This window comes from Euprymna scolopes, chromosome 23 (assembly GCF_053919585.1).
Source record: "Euprymna scolopes isolate OS-2025 chromosome 23, ASM5391958v1, whole genome shotgun sequence".
In the NCBI taxonomy this organism is placed as follows: Eukaryota; Metazoa; Mollusca; class Cephalopoda; order Sepiida; family Sepiolidae; genus Euprymna; species Euprymna scolopes.
In genome coordinates this window covers 39328668-39353510 of record NC_136504.1, presented here as the reverse complement: position 1 = coordinate 39353510, position 24843 = coordinate 39328668, and the positions used below count along the sequence as shown (strand labels likewise).

Below are 24843 nucleotides of genomic sequence, written 5' to 3'. Positions count from 1 at the left end.
TTTATTTAATCAATTTAAAATTCCATATAGGTTTTTGAGTTTTGAAAAGATGCACACTTAAAAGGTCGGAGGTTAAATCTTCCGAAACTTGAAAAAAAGAAAACCTAAAAAAAAAAAAAAAAATAATAATAACCGAAATGAGAATGGTAACCCGAATAATTCCAACAATACCTCACCAAAATACATCAAATTTTTAAGATGATCGGAATATCAATGCTAGGAATTGAACTTAAAAAAATAATACGTTTGTTTTTATGGCAGAGTTAGTGTAAAGGAGCGATGACTTTGGTTTTGAGAAAAAGGTAAATTACAAAATTTTAAGTGAATAGATTTAGACAGCCGTGCCCCCACACCTTCCCAAAGAGAAGGAGAATGCCTCTTTTCTAATTGATAGTTGTTTCCTTTTTTTAACTAGTTTTTGCCAAAATCTTTCATTTCTTTTTTTTTTTTTTAAGTCCGTCGGGAAATTTTTATGTATTGTTTGGCCAATGCTCTTTCACTATGTTTCTACAGTGTGACATATCCTTTGCCTAGTTCAGTCAACAGGTTCAAGGAATCGCACAGACCTTATATTCTCCTTGGATTTCCTTTCAGCTTCATCACAAATGTGTTTCATATTCTGTTGAAAATCCTTTTCGCACTGGGCCAATTTTGCTTGGTGCTCACCCGCTGTCTTTTCAAGCTCAGACTGGAAATGGAAAGAAAAAAAATTATAACATTTGATCAATTTAAAAAGTGCCTAAAAAAAAAAAAAGAAAAAACCTTGTAGTTCATATGTTAATTGATATATAAAAAATAACGCATTAAATCTTTTCTGCAAACCGTTATCTTCATCTTCATAGTAGTCATTTCGGCCAACTCATCCTCTAGCCTTCTTCAGATGATTAACCATGACAGGATAGGAATGCGGAGTCTTGTTACTGTATTCCCAGTAATTACTGCCTTCCATAGTTGTTGTCTCACTACATTTTGGCCAACTAATCCTCTGGTCTGCTTCAGTAGGATTGAAACCGCTATCTTCAGACAATGCTCATCTGGAACCATAGAGACTCAACACCTCTATCCACTGCGCCATGGGGTTAATCACCTGAAGCCAGAGAAGGAGTTGGCTGAAACGTGGTGAAACAACTGTGAAGATGAGGATAACAATCCATAAAATGAATGAATACACAAATTACGAAGCCTCATCTTAAAAGGATTCAAAAAAAAAAAAAAAAAAAGTATATAAGGAGAAGAAGAAAAAATATAAACTAACCCTCCACCCTAAAAAAAAATAAAAAAGCTTCAGCTGAGGCAGAAGCCACACAAAATGGTCATGAAGAGTCAAAGAAGAATGAAAAGACCAAAGATGGAGAACACTAACCAGACCTCCACTAGATGAGTGTGAAGAGTACCGAGACATTGCTAGCCAAATTAGAATAAGGACCAATGGTATTTACCAACAAAAAACCAAATGGTAAGCAGTTGTTGCAATAGTGCAAAGTAATTGACAAGTGTTATCAAAAGAGGTAAATAGTACTGGAAATCTAGGGAGATTTACTGTCACCCAGACTCCAGGGAACACCACAGATTATTATCAGTGAGTAATCTCTGTTGGTACCATGTGTGAGAACTCCTAGTGAGTACAAATAATAATCCAGATACCAAACAAAAATAAAAGCTTCAGGACTAAGAAAGAACAGAGTGTCATGATCGGCAGGTGCTTCCTGGATACTTATAAAGAGGGGCACCTGGTTGGCATCTTGTGAATGTTTGCCCTTCTTAGTTCAGGTATTAAAAGATCAGCTAAAGATAAGCAAAAATTACCATCACATACCAAGGAGAAATCAGAGGAAAAAAAAATGGATCCAATAGTTTTATAAATAGAGATTTAAACATTACCTTAAGTTGGTTATAGTTTTATGACAAGTTGCTTAATAATAAAGATTGGTACAAAAAATAAACAAAACAAAAAGAAACCAAAAATATATTAAAAAAAAAAAAAAAGGAACAAAAACATGCCTTACAAAAACGTAACAAAAAAAAAAAAGACTCCCATGCAATACCAAGTACATAGTTGTTTTTATGGAAATCGCTCCAGACAAGGCATAGAGGCACTTCATGTAAGGAGCTAACAAGAATAAAAGATGATTATTGCAAAGACAGGAGATGCCTATTGATTTTTAGTCTTGTAAAGAGCACAGTTATAGGTAGAAGGAAAACTGTCAGCAAGAAGACAGTTCAATCAGCCTGCGGTTCTTGAAAATAAGCAACTGGAATATGAACGGAGACCTTTAGACCAACCAGTCAAATGAGCGTGAACAAAAGAAGGGGGTTCATCAGACAATTCTGAGGAACACATGCCAGAATAGTATTTATAGAAAAGTGTGAGACTATCAACATCACGTCTGTGAGAAAGATTGCAGAGAAACAAGAAAGGGATGAGCCAATCAAATTACAGATACGTTTCTGCAATTTATCAAGAACCCTCAAATGGGATAGAGATTCATCAGCCCAAATATGACAGCAACACTCCATACAAGGCCTGATAGTCGATTTGTAGAGATAGAGAATAGCCTCATCTGTGAGAAAGTGTTTTGAGAGATAGAAAGAACTGACTTTACAAGACATAGAAAGAGCAATCGATCTTAATATATGAATTCCAAGAAAGATTGAGAACAGAGCAACCCATAAGAATGTACACTATCTATACAGGGGATTTCATTTCATTACAGATTTAAATGTTCTACACTATCCCACTTCTTCATCTCACAACTTGTTTCCAAAATATATTACTCTATTAAAAAAAAAAAAATAACAATCTCTATGTACTTATATATATAAAGGCACTTTAAATGTATGTGTTTGTGAGTTCATTCCCTATGGATTCCAAAATGGCTGGACCAATTTTTTTTTTTTTTTTAATTTCACACAAATGTATTTTTTCTGTCTGAAAGTGTTCTTAGATAGATTTTGTATCAGAATTCTATAGATAAATATGGAAAATTAATAATCAAAAGTGTATTTTGTTTCCATCCCATCTGATGGCATACAAGTCAGTTGTTATGATAATAAAATTAATTTAATTAAATTAAATAGAAAAAGATTTAAAAAATGTGCCACTTTATGATTGAAAAGCGATTTATATATATATATATATATATATATATATATATATATAAAATATTGGGAATCCCAGCTTAAATGCTATCTAGGTAGTTGGAGAAATAGTAAGTTATGTAAGTATATTTTCGATTTCCACCAGCGAATTTAGTGGGGTCACAGAAGGTTAGGGTTGACAGGTATCAACCTAGATAGAATGCACCGGAAATTAGGGGTAAAACGGGAATTGTGGTTGTAGGCTTCCGGTTGACGGACACATCGAAGAGTTGGTTTTGGGCTGCAGAGAATGCGGACAGGGGGATTAGGCTCCTTCCGCGATAACCAGGTTTCGACATGATAGGTTTGCCTTTAATAAAAAGAATTGAAGCTTCAAATCCATCTTGTTTTATCGATGCATCTGCAGAAGTAAGTATCACTCCCCATGAGATGGAGACCAACGACAACAAGACATCATCTGCTGGAGAAGGCAAGCAGGTATGTACACATATATTTGCACATACACGTCGAGACCCTTCAAGGCAAGAAACTGTAAGGATAGAACGCACACACACCCATATAAGTAAGAATCTAAGAACACACAGACTTTAAAAGTACCCTTAGAAGTAAAAGCAAACGTAAAAAGGTTGGCTCCCTCTACCGTGCTAGAAAACTACTTACACCTGACAGTATCCTATACCTCTATAAGGCCACCATTCACCCATGTATGGAGTACTGTTGTCACATCTGGGCTGGTGAATCTGCTGCTTGTCTCTCGCTCCTGGACAGGGTTCAAAAGAGAGTCGCCAACCTGATAGGTCCTGAACTGTCATCTAGGCTTCAGCCTCTGTCTCATCGACGAGATGTTGCATCCCTCTGCCCGTTCTACAAATACTTTAATGGTGAATGCTCTGACGAACTGCAAACACTTGTACCTCCCCGACGTAACTACCCCGACAAACCCGACAAGCTACTAAGTCTCATCCCTTTACAGTAGAGATCCCTATGTGAAAGAAAGCCTTTTACTCCAATAGTTTCTTCCCCAGAACTGCGGGTCTTTGGAACTCCCTTCCGGGATTCTGCTTTCCCAACTGTACTGATATGCAGAAGTTCAAGTGTAATGTTAACAAACATCTTTCTACTCATCTCCCTTCATAATGACCCTGCAAATTATGTCCCTGCTTCAAAGTGGCACTGTGCCTTGTTTAGGGTGAAAATTGAATAAAAATGATAAATAAGATAGTAACAAGAAAACGTAAAAGAGAACGATTAGCAAAATAATAAGTAAAGAAGAATAAATAAGTAATAAACAAGAAGGACACGCCAAAAGACTATCTTTAACATATATATATATATATATATATATATATAACAGTTACATTAACAACCTATACCTCATTTGATTCGCCTTTTATTGCGCTGTAATTTTACCCAGCCATATTTGACTTTTAATTGAAGTATCTTAGTGTTCACGATCAATAAAATTTTGTTTGAGCTCGGATATGTTCATCCGAATTTAAAAGTTCAAAACTGCAAGAACTTTCTTGTCAACCGATAACCATTTAAAATCGCCGCAAATCATTTCACATCATCACTCCCATGAAGTAAATAAAGGGTTCCGCTCGAAATTCCATCCAAATTCCCAAGTTCGACAAGATACACCTGAAGAAGGTCGGAGGTTACACCGACCGAAACGTTGTGAAAATCACACTCAAGATGAGAACAGTAGTCTGATGAATTCAAATAATATGAACCATTTCTTTGTTTGCATATTTTAAAATTAAACATTTATCAAAAGTGACTTTTCCAGAGTATTCATCATCAAGCCCAAATATCAGCTGACATGACATTGTAAACAAAGACAGATGGAATTTGATGGACGACATTTTTTTTGCAAATTAGTCCTTTAGCCAAATTATTCCTCGTGATATATAATAATCAATAAAGGATTGATTCTATATTAATATATACACAATCTGCATGAATTAAAATATTCAAATGTTTAAGCGTATTGTATGGCTGGGAAACGCAGGGCTGTCAGATAGAACAAAAATAATCTATAATATAAATCTCACACGTCTGTTTAAATGTATGTATGTATGTTTGTTTGTATGCCTAAAACTTTCCACTGAGGCGACGGATTTTCACCAGATTGGAATCATTTTGAAACTCGACGTCTCGGACAACAAATATCGAAAAATTGGCCCAAAACATTAATTCCTTCACCCTCAACTGGACAGTTTTCTCAAAGGAGGGGTCGATTTTTTGTAAGCCATCGTATTGGTTGGATTGACTTTGCCTAATTTTAACGTTCCAAACTTCTGGTCGCGTCATGGAGTAGCAGTAAGACGTGAGATTTTCTTTCACTTTTTTTTCCGCCTTTGCATCACAGGTTCGATCCTGCCTAACTACTACCACTGTTTTGTTTTTTTGTTTGTTTTTTTTTCTCAACATACACCTCCAAACACCTGGGCAACGCTGGGCACTAAGGCTAGTCTCTAACTAATATATAAAAGGGACTGATAGTCAATTTATAGTGATAGCGAACAGCCTCAGATGTTCGAAGGTTAGGGTTAGGGCAGTAGAAAGTGAATCGAAAATGTTTTCCACCAAACATTACGATAATACGTTTTTTTTTTATTCTCATTAATGAAGAAATAAAGGCCAAACAATGACAGGATAAATAAAAACCACTGATTTTTTTTATTAGGTTGGTCAGTTTTATAGCCTATTAAAATGTTTTTATGGGTTATTTTTTATGGTAAAGCACTGGACTTACTACAAAGAACCCCCCCCCCCAACACTAACCGTCATTTTACTCATAAGAATACTATACCATGGCATGCAACCGAGATATCTAAACAAACAGAGCGAATCTCGAACGCGATTAACACGACACAACAAGGATATAATAGATAAGTGCATTTAAACTGGATTAGGGAATCCTTTAATCCATGTTAGTTAATATGTCAGACAGGAAGTTGCCAGTTAAGTATAGATCGCAATGGATATCAAAAGCTTATAAGTTAATGCAATTTAACGTGTGTAAATATATTATTTGTACATGTGTAGAAGTGCACTTTAAGTCAACTTATGCCTGCCAGGTTCCATTTTTTTTTTCAAATTTGACTCCTTAGTAGCTCCTTGTACTGGCTAAAAAATAAATCGAATTTGTTCTACAGATCCGAAATCCCCTATATATCAAGTTTCAAGACTATAGATCCTAAATTAATAGAGTAGTTTAGTAGAGACTGTTCTGCACACATGCACACACAGAAAAGGTCGCTTGTTATATATATATATATTATATATTAGCAGGCCGCCTGTTGTTGCCTGGTTATAAACTACACTTAAATATGATATTTTGATTTATGCAGCTTTCATATTTATTATTATAGGGCCAATTTGCTATTGATTATTATATATATATATAGCAATGATTTCAAAAGTTATAAGACGGCTTTGGTGCCATCAGCTAGAATCGAAATCAAAACATTCAGCGTTCCAGCCTTAGTCGTTACTTAGCACTGCAGCCATCGGTGTTACTGTCTGAGCTATCGCCACATGGATAAAAAGACTAAAAAATGTACATGCTCAAAAGTTAGTCGATTTCTACCAAGGATTACTGTTTTGGGTTTTTTTTCAATTTTAACCCCTTAGCAGTTATTTTTATAGGCTAAAAACCAAACCAAAAATGTTCTCAAAGTCAAAATATCCTACATATCAAGTCTCAAGTCTGTAGATCAAATATTCATAGAGGAGGTTGGTAAAGAAGTTTCGCACACGTACACACACAAAGTCATTTGTGTGTGTGTGTATATATATATATATACACATACACAAAAATAGGTACATGTGCTAGAACGTTTTCATTCTAAATTCTACGCAATTATGCACAATGTAAAAACTATGCATAAAAAGAATTCAACGTAATAGTTAAATGAAACCAATCATCTCATAAGAAACCATAGAAAATTAATAATTAATTAATCAACGCTCGTTTTTCAAAAGAATATGCAAATTAGTTAACCTTCATGAAGTCGCTTGCATATCCACAATTGATTACATTAAGTAGATTTAATAATTTTTAAATAGAAAAAGTAAGCTTTTAACATCAGTGCTAGAAGGATACAAAAACTCAACTTATATAAGAAAAAAAAATATTCAGGTTTATGATGCCGATTGATATCAGCTAGAAAATAACTGGAATTCTATAGCCAAAAAAAAAAAATCAACAAAAAAACACTGCCTAGTGTAAAATTTGAACTCACAATCTGAAACCGGATGTTTCTGGTCGAGAAGAGATCACAATGACTACCAGTGATGAATGCCATCTCCGCCATGGATGCAAATTAACAGACCAATGACTGAAAAGCTTCCTCGGCCATATCCATCCCCTTACAACATCTCAGGAAGATACTAGACTGCAACTGTGAACCAGAGGGTTATGGTTAGGGATAAAATAATTACTGATGTGTGAATCGCCAATCTTCTGAAGTCGTCATTTCTGACTCCGTAAAAAATCTACATCCATTGAGATACACCTATCAGGAGAACAGTAATGAAGGCAATAAAAAATGGTACTACATGGCAAAAAATGTGAAGTGTTCGACTATAGTAGAAGGCAATCCAAAGTCTCCCTTTTTCATTAGCTACAACACTGAGCTGTAAGGGACAGCACCACTCTTTATGTACGATTACTCCATTTACCCTTGATCTCCAGTTTTTATTTCGCAAGTGGTATCAAATAACATTCTTTGAGTTTTTGATATTACTCAATATAACAAATGTAAAAAAAAAAAAAAAAAAAATCCCAACCTTTGTTACATGACGAAATGTTGATCAAACGACGTAGAAACTTTCTGCCGTTCCTTCCTCATTAAATGCTTAGACATTGCACGCTGTGTTAATTGTTGCAATGCAAGTTACGGGCATATTATTAAAACACTCCTTTTCAGATAGATCATTCTATTTTGTTTTTGTTTTTACGCCATTTAAATATAATCAAATCAAATTAATCTGCTCTTTAACACCAAGTAATTATGGCGGCCATTTTGTTTACACTTAGTATAACCCTAATGTACACATGCCATAAGAAGTGATTGCAGTTCAACATATTTATTTTGATTTTGGATAATTATCAGCAGGTGCAAAATAACAAACAAAAGAAAAATGAAACATTATTATCGTTATAATAATAATACACTAAGGCATTTAATTACGAATTTTTGAGATGAGGATTGATTATTCATATTATTTCGATTCTTTGGACTACTGTTCTCATCTGAAGTGTTATTTTCACAATGTTTCGATCAATGTAACATTTGATCGTTTTCAGGTATATCTTGTCAAACTCTGGAATCTTTCTGTTGAACTCGAGAATCTGTACGGATCTATGGCATAATGGATAAAGTACTTAGTAAAATTCAGGTGTAAGTTCCGGAAGTTGAAGGTTCAATCCTACATGTGGGCTATAGTCCAAAATACAATTGTATGGCTGACGGAACAAGAGCATGCTACCTCCATGAATTAAATAAAGGGTTACATTCAAAAGTTTGTGAAGATTCAGAAATTTGACAGAAAGATTCCAGAGTTCAACAAAAAACTTACTGAGTTGAGATGAACTCAAAGTGGCAGTCAATGAAACCACATAACTTCTAGCCAGGTTTTTTTCTGTCTCTTTTTAGCCGAGAACTTAAGCAAGCTAATGCAACATTGACATTCTCTGAGGAGCCGCAATGAGTGTGAGAGCAATTGTATAAAATGTAGCTAGGTTTTACTAGACAAACGATCTATCTCTCACGTGTGCACTAGTGGACTGTCACTGGTGTTTTATGTGGCTGTTATAAAGAAATCTTTCTTATAAACTAATCAATGTCCGGATATTTTATCTACACACAACCCAGGTACAGAAACAACATGGACATATAAAAGATTTATACACAAATGAAAATATAACATTGGTTTTCTTCCCACTTAACCAAGATCATCATTATCATAGCATTTTACTCCATCTTGAGATCCATCGTCAGGCAGTGTCTGAGGCCCCCTCAGGTCTGCATCAATGCATGTTTCACTTAGGGGAGAGTTTGTGAGAATGTGTGATCGTCAGCATGTTGGCACCATAGGAACACAGAGCGTCTTACACATAGCACCACTTGTGCAGGTTGTCCCATGTTTCGGCAACCTTCGCTCGGGCCCAGTTGAGTGTTACCAACTCTTTCAGAGAGAGTTCAGAGTTTGGTGGGAGGCCTTATTTTGGTACCAGAAGAGCTCTGTTGTTTTCACAGACATGCTTCACCGACGAAGTCATAAGGACACTGGCATTTTTTGGCTAATGCTTGTGACAGTGGCAAAACTCTTGCAGGATCGTAACAGCTGCAGTACCTTTTGATGTCCAACTAGGAGATAGTGAATGTTATTGCTCTGCTTCTCATGATCTGCCTTTGCTATCATCTCTTGACAGATCTGCAGAAAAGCGATTCCAGACATCCTGTAGACAGATGGCAGGTTAGTTGATTTCAGGTTGCCAGTAATTATTTTGCACGCCTTGTTGAGCTTGACGTCGACCATTGCAACATGAGCAGAACAGGCCGACGTCACTGTCCAGTATTCTGTGGTCGAGTAGCACAGCACTAAAGCTGACAGGCGTATCATCTACGCCTTAGCTCCCAAAGAGCTGTTATCCAGAGTCACGAGCAGGCTGTTGCACATCGATAGCTTCTTGTGGAGCTTCTTGATGTGGGTTCTGCATGACAGTGTCCCAGGGACATGCAGTGGCGGGGTGGGGTGCTAGGGGTGCCCAAGCACCTGTCCCTTTCACTCTTGTTGTAAAAGTGTCCTTTTCAGAGAAATATATTATAGGCCTCTACCCCACCACGATGGTGTTCATTACTGTATTTTTGCTGCTTTTTTTTCACTTGAGCACTTGCCCTGAAAAAGTTCTCTGGATGGCACTACAGTGTCCTGTCAAATTTCAGATAAGTTGGGAATGAAGTATTTTCCAAGCTTTAAAAAAACATATCATAAAACTTTAATTAAACTTGGAAATACGATGTAAAAAATAGCGCGGATCAATAAGTACACTAGCACCAAATAATTAATACATTATTTTCATGGTAAATGCTCGTCTGAGCTTCAATCTATGATCCCCTCCCTTGCCAAACTTTCACAAAAAAGAAAACACTTATCTAACTACAACCACTATCAACAATTTCCCTCACTTCTTATCCGCGCTTAAATCTAAATGTAAATTCCATAAAAAAAGTTCCTTTCCTAGAACTGCCATCCTGCTTCCCTTTTGAGTACATTATGGTTGTCTTCAAGTCTAATGCAAACAAATTCTTGTTAAGCTGTCCCCTTAAATAAATTATTTCCAATTTTTCACCACTAACGATTACTACACTTTTATCGAGGGTACAACTGTACACTCATTAACTCTTATACTCGAGTGGCATTTGGGCCTTGATAGAGTGGTGACTCCCTTTAAAAAAAAAAAAAAAAAAAAAAAAAAAGAAGCCTTTACCTCCCCAGGTGATGTTGAGATTCATTTGGGCTAGGTGGTTCCTAAGATGGAATAAACACCCCTTAGTTTTACTCGTGTTGATATGCCACATGTCATAATATAATGACAACTGCATGAGCACTTGAACCAATAACTTTGAAGTCATTTGATTTGATTTTATACGTTTAACTGTGTTAATCTTTAAAGTTTTGATATCCGTGTGTCCTTAGGTCAGATGGTAGCAAATACAACTGTAAAGTAAAATGCTTTGCTTTCGATTCTAGTTGATGACATCCAAGTAATATTTTTTAAAAAACTTTGGTCATCACTACTATATATTGGGTACAATATAATAATCAACAGAGAATTGGTTCTATAATAATAAATACGAAATCTGCATGAATTAAAATATCATGTTTAAGAGTAATTTCAACTAGGCAATGCCAGGCGGCTTGCCAATATATGTATAAAAGTGACTCTTGTGTGTGTGGAACAGTCTCTACCAAATACACTGTCAAGTTTTGGTCTACAGACTTGAAATTTGACATATAGGGGATTCATACCTGTGGAACAAATTCGATTTGTTTTTAGCTGGTAAAAAGTGGGTCAAAACTGAAAAGTTGGAGCTTGGCAAGCTTAAGTTGACTTAATGTGTATCCACTATACATGTGCAAATATACATTTATATCTTTAACTGCATTAATTTTTTTAATTTTGATATCTATATGTCCTTAAGTCAAGTGATAGCAAATACCACTGGAAAACTAAATGTCTTGGTTTAAATTCTAACTGACGACACCTAAATAATATTTTTTAAAAAAACTTTTATTTAACTTTTGAAGTCACTACTATATATTGGGTACAATATAATAATCAATAAAGAATTGGCTTTATAATAAAAAATATTAAATTTGCATAAATTTAAATATCATATTTAAGCATATTTAACAACCAGGCAAAGACGGGCGGTCTACTAATATATATATATATATATATATATATATATATGAATACTGCATTTAATCACATAAATTAATATACGAAAGCATAATTTTATGCATAAATTTTAAGTATTTACTTCAACAGTGCTCAATACATAGGTAGAGCTAGGTAGTAAATGATAAAAAATATCCGATAGTTGTCAAATCTGCAATGAAAGAAAATACAGTCCTATTCATTATAAACACACACACACACACACACACACACACACACACACACACACACACACATACAAATATACACACATACATATAAGATGTTTTGATAACTGTATTTTCTTTCATTGCAGATTTGGCAACTATCGGATATTTTTATTTAGTTCAGCTTAGTTTGGCAATTCACCATAAAGAGACTGATAGCTGAGCACCGTTTGCAAATTGCAAATGATACGATCAATTTACTGAGAGAAATTTTTGATGAACAAATAACTTGATAAAATGGGTCTGTCAACCGGTCACATCATTCATGCGACTTAATTCAATTAGATGCTTTTCTGGGAACATATGTAACGTCTAATGTTTATGCTGATAAACAAGACACAATAGATCATTGGGAAGACACCATTCTACGTGTTAATGTCAAAACACAGCCCAATTTAATGCATCGTTTTTTGAAAATTTGACGTCTAGATTATGCTATATACGCACAAGTATTTAAATTAAAAATGCCATAAATTAATACTTTAAATAAACCACATATTTGTATAAAATATTTTTCTGTGATTTATTTTAAGATAAAGTTCACCGCCTCCAAAAAAAAAATAAATAAATAGCCTGTATGTATATACACACTACGTAATTGCATATATGATGATTGCAACGTCTTGTCAGACGAGTGCCACTCCCTCAGACATTTAAAATCCATGAGCCCAAATGCCTGAGGGAGTATCCAAAGTATACCAAGATGATGTTACAGAGTCTTAGCTTTGTACGACAGCTAAGTCTCTCTCTCGGTTCAAAATGTTGAGATCCAGCAGCAAGTAAGAGCAAGATAGCCAGCAACAAATTAAACTGCAGACCAGCTTAATGCGGGTAATGGTCGTCCGCTTTATGGTTTTTTAAATCAGAGATTTGCTTCTCCTAGAAAGGTTGCCTTCACCACGGCTTACGGGAGCCCTTTCCACCCCAATACACATATACACACACACAAATATACATGGTACTAGTTGGCCGTTGACCCAGAAAAAGAGTTCATTCGCCCTTTGGAAGGTCTTGTTTTTAATCCTCCAGGGAGACTAGCCGCCCTCCTCACCAAACAAGTCTGGTGGGAGAACCAGTTTAGTCGCCGGTGACCCGACCATGAGGCAGGTAGTACTGGGTTAAATGGTACCAGTAGCATATGACATGACCTGACACATGCATATATATATACACATACACACACATGTTTATATTTATATGCATACATGTGTGTGTATATATACACGCTACATTATATATATACACACACACTGACAAAACCCAAAAACAACAAGGAATAACTTTATATTTGTATTATATATGTGCTCGAATACCGAAATGTTAATCATGTTGCTTAATAGTAAGACACTCTAACTAAACACCCAATACTAATGATTACTACAATACTATCTCATTGATTACTGTACACGCAATAACCCTTATCCCTGAGTGGCCTTCGGGCCTTGATAAGTGGTGAACCCCATGTAAAAAAAATTAAAAAAATAATTCTTATTGCTATATGTACATTACTATTGGTTAATTGATTGTAAATTTATTAAATCCTTGGAATAATCTATTTTAATATATATAAACACACATATGTACACATTATATACATAAAATATGTACACATTCATACTCGTACACACACATATACTCATATGCATACATATATACACATATATACATGCATATATATATATATATATATATACATACATACATACATACAGACAGACACATACATACATATTTATAAACACATATGCATATGATTGAGATTGTCGGACTGACTTCCTCATCTTGGTTGTTGTAGTTACAACGTTTCGGCCGTTTTACCCTCCGGCCTTTATCAGGTGTTTTGTATCGAACTGGGGAACCGTTTGTTAGGAGTCTCGAACCTAACCCTCTATTATTATTACGGGGGTACCGTGTTCGTAATAATAATAAAGGGTTGGGTTCGAGACTCCTAACAAATGGTTCCCCAGTTCGATACAAAACACCTGATAAAGGCCGGAGAGTAAAACGGCCGAAACGTTGTGACTACAACAACCAAGATAAGGAAGTCAGTCCGACAATCTCAATCAATGAAAACACCTCATCTCAAAAATACAGACAATTACTACATATACATACGCACATGTGTGTGTGTGTATATATATATATATGTGTGTGTGTGTATATATATATATATATATATATATACACACACACACACATTACGTACATATATATGTACATACAGAGTTATATATACACACACTTTATATACTTATATATATATATATATATATATATATATATATATCACATACATATATATTATATACATAAATATATACATAAATTATGCACATACATATATACACACATATGTGTTCTTCAAAATGTTTGAAGTTTTAATTCTTCATTCAAAATATAAACTAAATTTTGCTTTTAAGCGGGAATTAAAAAATATTGTTCCATCCCATTCTCGTCAATGCGTGTGTGTATATGTGTGTACATATGTATACGTACATAGCTGTTCCTCAAGTTGCATTTTGAATTAGATCTAAGTACTTCCTGACCCACTTTCAATCCTAAAAACTTCCCATAGCCTCCTCCTCTTCCTCTTGGAAGATAAAGGGATTTTCCCGGCTGCCTTGTACTTTCCAGCCGCATCGTTTACCACCATGTTTCAAATAAGTGCCACCCTCTATATATATGGCTGTCCACATATCTGCTTTCCAGTGTCACGCAAGCATCGTGCCTGCCTGCTGCTGTTGAACAGCTTAAAGAGAAAGAAACCGAAAGGAACGCCACTCACACCAATACCTTTCAACCACAAACAAAATTTATACAGATATTTGCATGATTTGCGATTCTCGCAGAAAAGGGAAGGACACTTGATCACTTTTCAAACAGATTTCTGTTTGATTCAACATTTAAGACACACAGCTCGATCGTCTGCATATAGATAGAACCAACGAATGAAAAGATGGCCAAAATAAACAAGTGTTTACCAACAAATCTATTCTTTGTTCTTGTATTGTTATGCCTTTGCCAAATTGGCACCGCGGGTGCATTCAGCATGACCACACAAGAAACCGACCTGCAGAACCAGACAATGTCAGCAGTCCTCGAACAGAACACAAGCACCGACGCCGCAGACGACAACAGAACCACAGTCAAAAGAGTACCCAGAATGGACCCTAACCAAGACCTGCGTGCCCTCTTTGTAGAAGTGATCTCGCCAACCCTCTGCGTGCTGGGTATCATAGGGAACATCATCAACTTGATCGTTTTGACAAGAAAGGAAATGAAGAGCTCGACCAATTGCTTCCTTATCGCCCTCGCAGTTTCGGACATGATGCTCTTGGCGATGCAGATTCTACCAGCCGCCATAAGCGCCAGCAAATTCAAAGGCATGTCTCGGACCTACATCATTACATCTCGCTATCTGGTTGTAATACGGTAAGTAATTCATTCACTTCTATATTTTCCCACCTCTAATATTTTTTTTTTAACTTGGTGGTCACCGCTTATTAAGGCTCAGGGTCTACTCGAGGATAAAAGTTAACAAGTGCCAGGTAGACTGTGAGACAATGTTGTGATGATTAGTAATGGTGGAATTTGGGTAGGGTTTAATTATTGAGGAGAACGGCTCAGCAAGAACTTGTTTACATTAGATTTCAAAGCGATCATGTTAAAGTCAGCTAGGAAGCAGTCCCACGGTAATGTGTAGAACACATTACCGTGGGACTGCTTCTAAGAAAGAAACCTTGCTTATGACATTTTAATTTGGTTTTAGGCACAGATAGAGAGTGAGGGAAAGTGTTGGGGGTTATTGTAGCTAGGCGAGTGTTTACTGTGAATGTTTTAAGGGTGACTATAGATTGAAGCTCAGTCGAGCACCTGCTGTGAAAATAACGATAGAGCAAAGATAAACTTGCAACGTCTTTTCTGTGAAAAAAGAGGAAGTAGAAAGGTGATTTTGAAAACGGTTTTGTACCCTGCCAAAGCAGGAAAGGGTACTCTTAGCAGCTCCTCCCTAGATGTGCCAACAGTACTCCATTTTAGGACTTACACATTAAACTATCCATACCTATAGTTCTTTTTTTCTTTTTTTTTAAAGGAGTCACCACTTATCAAGGCTCAGAGGCCACTCAAGGTTAAGGATTAACGAGTGTACGGTAGTGAATTAGACAATATCATAGTAATCACCATTAGTGGAAATTTGGTAATTAGGGGATGGTTCATCAAGAATTTGTTCACATTAGACTTGAAGATGACCATATTGTAGTCAGCTAGAAAGCAGAGAAATGCAAGGGAGTTCCACAGGCGTGCAGTTCTAAGAAAGAAGCTTTGCTTATGGAATCTATGTTTAGGTTTAGGCACAGATAAAGAATTGGACGCTTGTATCTATCTATTTATCTATCTATCCATCTATTTATCTACTATGATATAAATATTATCTATCTATCTACTAAAAGGAACTGTGTGTGTGTGTGTGTGTGTGTGTGTGTGTGTGTGTGTGTGTGTGTGTGTGTGTGTCCGTTCTCATTGGACTGGGAAACAGCTGGGCTGGTTTTCTTTTTAATTTCACATGAAGGTACTTGATGTTATGTCTGGGATTGTTTTTACATAGGTTTTGTATCGGAATGCATCTGATAAGTATCACTAATCGAAAAAATCCGATCAAAGAAGGAAGTCTGATTTTGACCAAAGTTAACACTTATGGTTTCCAACATTTTCCCCATGAATGGGCATCCTCTATTCATATTTTCACATACATTTGCGAAGCACTCTTAAAAGTGAAATCAAATTCTTAATCTTTTCAGAGTTGATGAAATAACAAAATCTAATTGATGAAGGTATATATGCATCAATAATAAAAATTGAACTCCTGAATCCTTTTTATTTGTATTAATAATTCACTTTCCTTATTCTGCCCTGTACTCCTCACTGTCCATGAGCATTGTTTTTGACAAAGGGGAAAGAATTGCCGTTTTCTGAGTTGGAAAGTTCATTTTCCCCAGGCTTTTCCTCCCCTCCTTTCGCGAAGTGGTTAGTTCATTGCTAATCGCCCAAGGCACCTCTATCAGAGAATTTCGATGGGGCTGCTCAGGCATTTTGTTTTGTAGGCCTGAATGCACTTCTCCTAACATGCTGGTTTTTCAAAACTTTACCTAAACTTGTGTTGACACTCCCCTTGGAGAGGAGGTAAGTAAACGTGTCTGGTTTCAGAAATCATTTGCTCAAAAAAGTTGAGAATAGTTCCAATGGAATTCATTGATAACTAGCAAGGAGACCTGCCGTTATCCAGTACTGAATTAGGATCAATGAATCTTCTACACTTTCAATACTTTTATTATCATCGAAACAGGTGAAATCAAACATTTTCCAATTAAACTGATTGATTGCCTGCTTTAGTTGGGGATCCACTGCAGTGTACTGGAAGGAAGTTTCGCCTTCCTCTCCACTGTGGCTTAGTCCACAATACATTGTAGTCTACACTGCACTGTAGAAAAACTATGTTGATTTTATAAAATTATTTTTATACTAGTGGAAGGGTGGAGGCTTGCTGGGTCATAAAATACACTCAAATACGTTTTAATTAATGCAGATTTTGTATTTATTATTACAGAGCCAATTCTCTATTGAATATTATATTGTACCTAATATATATATATATATATATATATATATATATATATATATATTACTGATTTCAAAAGTTCAATGAAACAAATGACTTGCGTTCCATCAGCTAGAATTGAAACAAAACACATACTCAATTATCATTTTTCAATACTTATCTATGGCATTCTGATACCTATCTAAGAACACTCTCAGACACAAAGTACATTTGTGTGAAATATTAAAAAAAATTGACTCAGCCATTTCAGAGTACATAGGGAACGAACTCACAGACACACAAACATATGCATACAAAGTGCCTTTTATATATAAGTAGAGATTATTATTATTTTTTTTTTTTTTTTTTAATCGAGTAATATGTTTTGGAAACAAGTTGTGAGATGAAGAAGTGGGATAGTGTAGAACATTTAAATCTGTAATGAAATGAAATCCCCCTGTATAGATAGCATACATTCTTATGGGTCGCTCTGCTCTCAATGAGAAATCGACTTATTGGTCTTTCTTTCTTTCTCATCAAATGTGTCTTGGAATTCATATATTAAGATCCATTGCTCTTTCTATGTCTTGTAAAATCGGTTCTTTATATCTCTCAAAACACTTTCTCACAGATGAGCTATTCTCTATCTCTACAAATCGACTATCAGGCCTTGTATGGAGTGTTGGTGTCATATTTGGACTGATGAATCTGTGTCCCATTTGAAGGTTCTTGATAAAATGCAGAAACGTATTTGTAATTTGATTGGCCTCCACTCTTTCTTCTTCACTGCAACCTCTCTCTCTCTCACAATCGTGATGTTGCTAGTCTCAGTCTTTTTTCTATAAATACTATTATGGCATGTGTTCTTCAGAATTGTTTCATCTATTGCTTGTTTCCTTTGTTCCAGCTCGGTTAACTTTTTGGTATAGTGGTCTCCATTAGTTTGCCGTTATGATACTTCGTTGTAATACAGCTTTTTTATTATTATTCCAGTAGCTTCTTTCTAAGAACTGCAGGATTGTGGAACTCTCTTTCTGCTGATTGTTTTCCTCCTACCTACAGTCTTGGTCTTTTACAGACTAAGATTAATAGGCATCTCTCGTCTTTGCGATAATTTTACCCAAATTTATTATTTTACAAACAGCTACCTAATCTGTCCAGATTAAATCTTCCTCTGGGGTTATCAGATCTAAATCTGTCTATACGATTTACATTTCACATCCATTGTATAATTCACATATCATTTTCTGTCATGCAACGCACGTCCTCAACCCCTACCGGCCGGTTTCTCTTGCATACATCATCACATTGTTCCACCTTGTGTTTCAATAAGCATCACAATGAAACAAAACATCTCAACACGTCAATAGTTTCACGATACTATTTTTCAATGTGGTCATACCATCTAAGTCTCCTGTTCTGCACACATCTCCCTATACTGTCCAAATTGAATCTTCTTCCAAGTTTATCAGAACTAAGCCTATCTACAAGACTCCCATTACTATTGTATTATTATTATATCATTTCTTTCCTCAACCCTTACTTATCAGGTTTCACTTGCATATACTAAGTGCCTTCAGTAAGTTTCCAGATTTTCTTTGTGTAGACATTTCTGTTGATAGTACATACATGGAACTCTAGTCCCCTTCAAAGTAATGTCCTTCGGCTGCAATGCACTTGTACCGTTCCAACAACTTCTGGAAAAGCCCCATGAATAACCAAAAGTCACAGGGAGCAAGGTCTGGACTATTGGGAGGGTGACGACCTGTCTTGATGCCTATCTTGGTCAAATAATCTGTGACAAGGATGGAGCACCCTTGGGACAAACTTTGCACAAATCTTCTACATCTTCAGTCCCTCACGAATAATAGTGTGTACAGTAACATCAAACTTTGCACTTATTCACCATAGACACATGATGGACCTTATCCATGAAATTCTTTATTTGGCCAATCAACTCTGGTGTTCTGATTTCCTTACTCCTCCCACACCTCTCATCATCCCTCACAGAGTCACTGCCTTCCTTGAAGCTCTTATGCCACTCAAAAACTGATGCTCGATTCATGCAAGATGATCCAAAAGCATTCCATACGTTTCTGTGACATTTATGTTTCCAAGTTTAAAACAGAATTTTATTACATATCATTCTTCTAAAGTGTCCTCACGTCTAGCTTGCATTTTTAAAATTCATCAGCTGTGACAATCAAGCTTTAGTAGGGTGTATTCTAATTCCTGCTATAGCTTTAAAAAAAAAAAAAAAAATAGATATGTTTATGGGAAAATATATTTTTTTAATAATAGATGTGTTTGTTTATGGGAAAATATTTTTTTAATAATTGATATGTTTAGTTATGGAAAATATATATATTTTTTTTAATTATAGATGTGTTTATTTATGGAAAAATATTCATTTTTTTATTGATAGATATGTTTATTTATGGAAAAATATTTACAGAAATAATATTAAAAGTAAAATATTTTTTGAATAAATATGTTTATTTCTAGAAAAACTTTTTATAATTATGTTTGTTTACAGAAACTTTTTTAAATAAATGTTTATTTACATAATTTTTTTAATAAATATTTACAATTTTTTATAAATATATTTAACAGAAAAACTTTTTTCAATAAATGTTTATTTGTAAATTTTTTTTTGAATATTCTTATTTACAAAATTTAAAAGAAGATGAATATGCGTTTTTCCATAAAAGATTTTTTTTTGAAATATTTATATTTATTTATGGAAAAATATTTACCAAAATAATTGAAAGTAAAATGTTGTTTTTAATAAATATGCTAATTTATAGAAAATTTTTTTTCGTAAATATGCTTATTTACAGAAGATTTTTTTAAATAGATATTTACAAACAATTTTTTTATAAGTATATTTATTAATAAAAACAATGTAAATAAATATTTTTATTTATAGAATTAAAACAATAAATGCTTTTTCCATAAAATAAAAAATAACTGCTTATTTACAGAAAGCATTTATAGAAAAAATTAATACTGAAAACAATTTTTTTTTTTTATATAATAAATTAAAATAAATTAAGCAAATAGAAAAAAGTGAGTGAATGTTTACTTAACAGTTCAGAAACGTTCTTGCTTTTTTACTACAACCAGAGGATGTATTGTTAAGTTTTCATGGTGAAGGAGGTTTGTGCTCCTCTAGTGCGGGTTTGATTTGAATTTCCTGGTAATAAAAAAATAAACCTTTTTTTCTTCTTCTCTTTTAGGTACATGGTATCAAATCTGTTTATTACGACTACAAGTTGGCTGACGGTAGCAATCACCATCGAACGTTTTATTGCGATCAGATTTGCGCTAAGGGCACGCTTAATCTGTACGATTCGTCGGGCTAAGATTACCATTGCAGCCATCTTTATAGTTTCATTCTTCTTTCACCTCTCCAAGTGTTTTGAATATGCTCCCAACATGGACATCACAGATCCAAGACCCGCTAAAATGCAACCATTAGCCATGAATAAAATCTATGACAGTCTCATGCATGGCCTGAACATTGCTGTAGCCGTCTTCATCCCCGAGGTGTCTCTCTTCATTCTCAACAGTTTGCTAATTTACTTTTTGGTGCAACACAATCGCAGCATGCGCAACATCAAAGACAAGGGGAAGCAGGATTTGTTGCAATTAACTCTTGTTGTCATCAGCATGGTCTCCGTCTTCATGATTTGCCACTCGGTTGGACTCTACCTTGCCATAAGCATTGCAATCTACTCGCGCAAAGAGGTGCTTAATACACCAATCGGAGGCCGCCTGCGCATCATCAACAACTTCCTGGTGCTCATCAACTCCAGTGTGAACTTTATTCTCTACACTGCCATCAGCAAACGTTTCCGAGAAACTTTCAACAACATTTTCTGCCAATGTTGCCGAAAAATAGAAAGCAAAAACGTCTTTTCCATCAAATCTTCAAAGTCATCAAATACAAAGTCTACATCATCAGGACGATCACATCAACAGGAAACGCCTGCATAGAGAGACGTTGAAAAAAAAATTTTTTTAAATGGAAATTGCTCCAGACAAGGCGTGCAGCCACTAATTGTAAGGCGACAGCAAGAACAAAAAGACGGCCCTAGCAGTCAATACTTTCTAACTGAAATACGTCCCCTTTGCAAATTGGCTGCTTGGAGTTTCTAAATCTAAATAGCCTTGGGAGTAAATAGTTTCTAATTGAATTATCTCCCCTTTGAAGATTAGCAATTTGAAAATTATAATGCAGGTAAACATAAACTTAATCACCTTATTGCATATACAGAATCATTATGGAACATTCTTACCCATGAAAATGACTTTGGACGCATTCGTGAATTCTGTTGGAATTCAGTTTATACTGCACAATCAAAATGTGTATATGTACATAAACACAAGATTTAAATGTGTGTATATATTAGTGATGGGACGATTCCAATATCCCCCGTTACCGATTTCATTCTAAATTGTTAATTCCAATACAATTATTAATTCAGATTCTTTTTAAATCTCCACATATTTAGCTATAGACTTATTGATTTTTTTTTTTTCTCATATTACTTTCAAAACTATGTACATATATTTTCGCAGATATAAAAATACACTTGTGGAAGTGAGTGTAGGGGTGGGGGAGGGGAATCTAGCGATTTTAGTTTTAAAAGTTTGGTCGTTTAAATTCGATAAATATTCATCATTTCATTTATCATTACTATCATGTGGTTTAAAAATATGAAGGCATTGATTTGCATATGATAGGAGTGACTGCCTTAAGGAGAATAGAATGTTAAAGAAAGGGTCAAGTGTTCGACGGTCAAGAGAACACTTCACAGTTAAGAGGTCGTGCTAAAAATGCAAATGTTGTGGGAGTGCTGTCAATTTCGATTTAAATATTTTTTTTAGAAAACTTTGCTTTAAACAAAAAAAAAAGAAAAAAATTTTTTTTTTTTTTGTATTGAAAAATAGTTAGAAATTTGTCCGATTCCAATTTTGATACCCAGAAAGGTCTCGATTTTTCAGATTCCTGATTAATCATGGCAGCACTAGTATCTATATGTATAATTCATTTACCAATTAATATTTGCCTAGACAACATTTCAAAAAGATCATCCTTGAGAAAACTTTGAAATTAATGACGAAATACTAAGCGAATGTACTTCTTTACACTTTAAAATAGTTAATAACTGCAAAAATATATTTTCTTTTGCTACAGTTTATGACAACATAGAAACTAGCACCTAAAATGCCAGATAATTGTAATGACTTTCTTAAAATAGTATTTCTTACAATTAATACATTCATTATAAATTTTTCCAATAAAATTTATATTTCAATAATCTAATATAAATTTTCTAAATAATTTTATCATTAAATTTATCATTAAATTTATCATTAATGTCCATTTTATTTCTAAAATAAATTTTGAATATAATGTTTATGTTATTACCATAAGGAATAGCTTTTTTTGTTTAAGTTATCAAAGATAGTTTTTCTCTTTTATTTAGAAAAAATAAATATATTGAAAGCGATACTTTTAGTTAGATAAAAAAAAAAAAGGTAATGATTAATCATGGCAATGTTGAATAAATATAACATTCACTGCAAAATATATTAAATTATAGGATTATATTAGCAAATAGTTCCCTCCAAAATGTTTATTTATTCCACAGACAATTATTATAGGATTTTAATGCCAAAAATGTATACTTATTCAACTGAACGCTATAGGATTATGATGCCAAAAAAAATGTCTACTTATTCAACAGACAATTATTATAGGGTTATAATGCTAAAACTGTTTAATTATTCAACAGATAATCATTACAGGATTTTAATGCCAAAAATTTATACTTATTCAACTGAACATTATAGGGTTATAATGCTAAACAATGTCTACTTATTCAACCGGTAATTATCATAGGTTTATAATGCTAAAACATTTAATTATTCAACAGACAATTATCATAGGATTATAATGCCAAAAATGTATACTTATTCAACTGAACATTATAGGGTTATAATGCTAAAAAATGTCTACTTATTCAACCGACAATTATCATAGGATTATAATGCAAAAAAAGGTTTAATTATTTGACTGATTAGACCTTAATTCAATCTCTAAGGTAATGGATATTCTTTTTAGGAATGCCTGTATAAAAAAGGGCTGCACAATTTCCAACAACACCTTTCCTGCTCCAGTATTGCTTGTATCCAGTGCCAAAGAGAATTCCAGGATGATTGAAAATAACGTCAAGTTAACCAGAGAGTCCTCTCACGTACCTCACCTATAATTTCCAAATGGTCACCCGTTTAGTACTGACCAAGCTCGGCATTACTTAACTTCGATGATCTAACAGAAACCGGTGTCAGTATGATTAATCAATAAAACCAAAGAAATATATAGATAAAATTGATGCTTATTAAACTAATTTCACATATTAGTAATCTTCAATGCACAATTTTTACAGTATTCAAATGTCGGGTTAATTTGATTTTTCGCTTTTAAAGTGAACAAAAATTACCCAAAATTCTTTACTGCTGACTAAGAATGAATAAAAGCACTGGTTTTCATAGTACAAACGGGTTTAATATTTCACTTCTTTGGAAATATATCTATATTATCTGTACCCAGTCGCCATTGACCAGGAGCAAAAGAGAAATAATATAACTAATACATTTATCAAGAAACAGAAATGTATATATATTTACATTTGATGATCTCATGGGAGAGTACTAAATATGATTGCACACAATAACTTCACTTTAATCTATTTTGGTGAATAAGAGAAAATGTGTCTACTCAAACAAGTTTTTCAGAAAAAAATAAGTTGAATAATTATATTCATGGCAGTGACATCGTGAAGGAAGAAAAAATAGGCTAGTCCAAATCAATTATTGATATGTCATGTATATGATCCTATGTTAAGACTTTACTATGTTACATTAGTATTGGATTCTGATGTGCAAAAAGGTTTCAGTATTACCCCCCCCTTAATTTAAAAAGAAGAGCTATTAGAGTTTTCTTTCTCTTAAAAAAATGGCGACATTTCTATTTATTCGCTGAAACAGATTAAAGATTCATATATTTTATGTATATATATAAAAAAAAAATGAAACAAACTGATGAAAGAAAATATATTCTTTGCAAAGAGTTTTTTTTATATATATTTATTTTATCATAATTTTGTTTTTTGTTTTTTTTGGATTTTGCAAAATAAAAATATTTTAATAAAAAAAGCATGTTGTTTTTATTTACCAACCGATGAAACACTTTAATGGAAATAAATGAATGTGTGTATTTAAAAAAAAAACTTTACATTTTATTTAAATATAAAGGCATACATATATATCTCTACACAGCCATGTATATAGAAATAAAACTATAAATGTACATATATACCATGGGCACTTATATATACGCAGATATTTATGCACATATGTATATACATACACATATATCTCAATACATATCT

The 24843-nt window shown here is 34.1% G+C and overlaps 2 protein-coding genes across 2 annotated transcripts in view; one reads left to right on the top strand and one right to left on the bottom strand.

The window, feature by feature from the left end:
- Window positions 1-24843, bottom strand: part of LOC145245846 (uncharacterized) — a 332738-nt gene that overhangs the window by 141234 nt on the left and 166661 nt on the right. The window contains exon 10 of the mRNA XM_080107508.1: window positions 567-688. Coding sequence (XP_079963634.1) covers window positions 567-688 — 122 coding nt within the window. The remainder of the gene's footprint in view (window positions 1-566; window positions 689-24843) is intronic.
- The window catches only part of LOC145245581 (uncharacterized), a 28623-nt gene continuing 18377 nt past the window's right edge, over window positions 14598-24843 (top strand). Inside the window, exons 1-2 of the mRNA XM_080107157.1 lie at window positions 14598-15216; window positions 20620-21378. Coding sequence (XP_079963283.1) covers window positions 14741-15216; window positions 20620-21378 — 1235 coding nt within the window. The 5' untranslated portion in view covers window positions 14598-14740. The remainder of the gene's footprint in view (window positions 15217-20619; window positions 21379-24843) is intronic.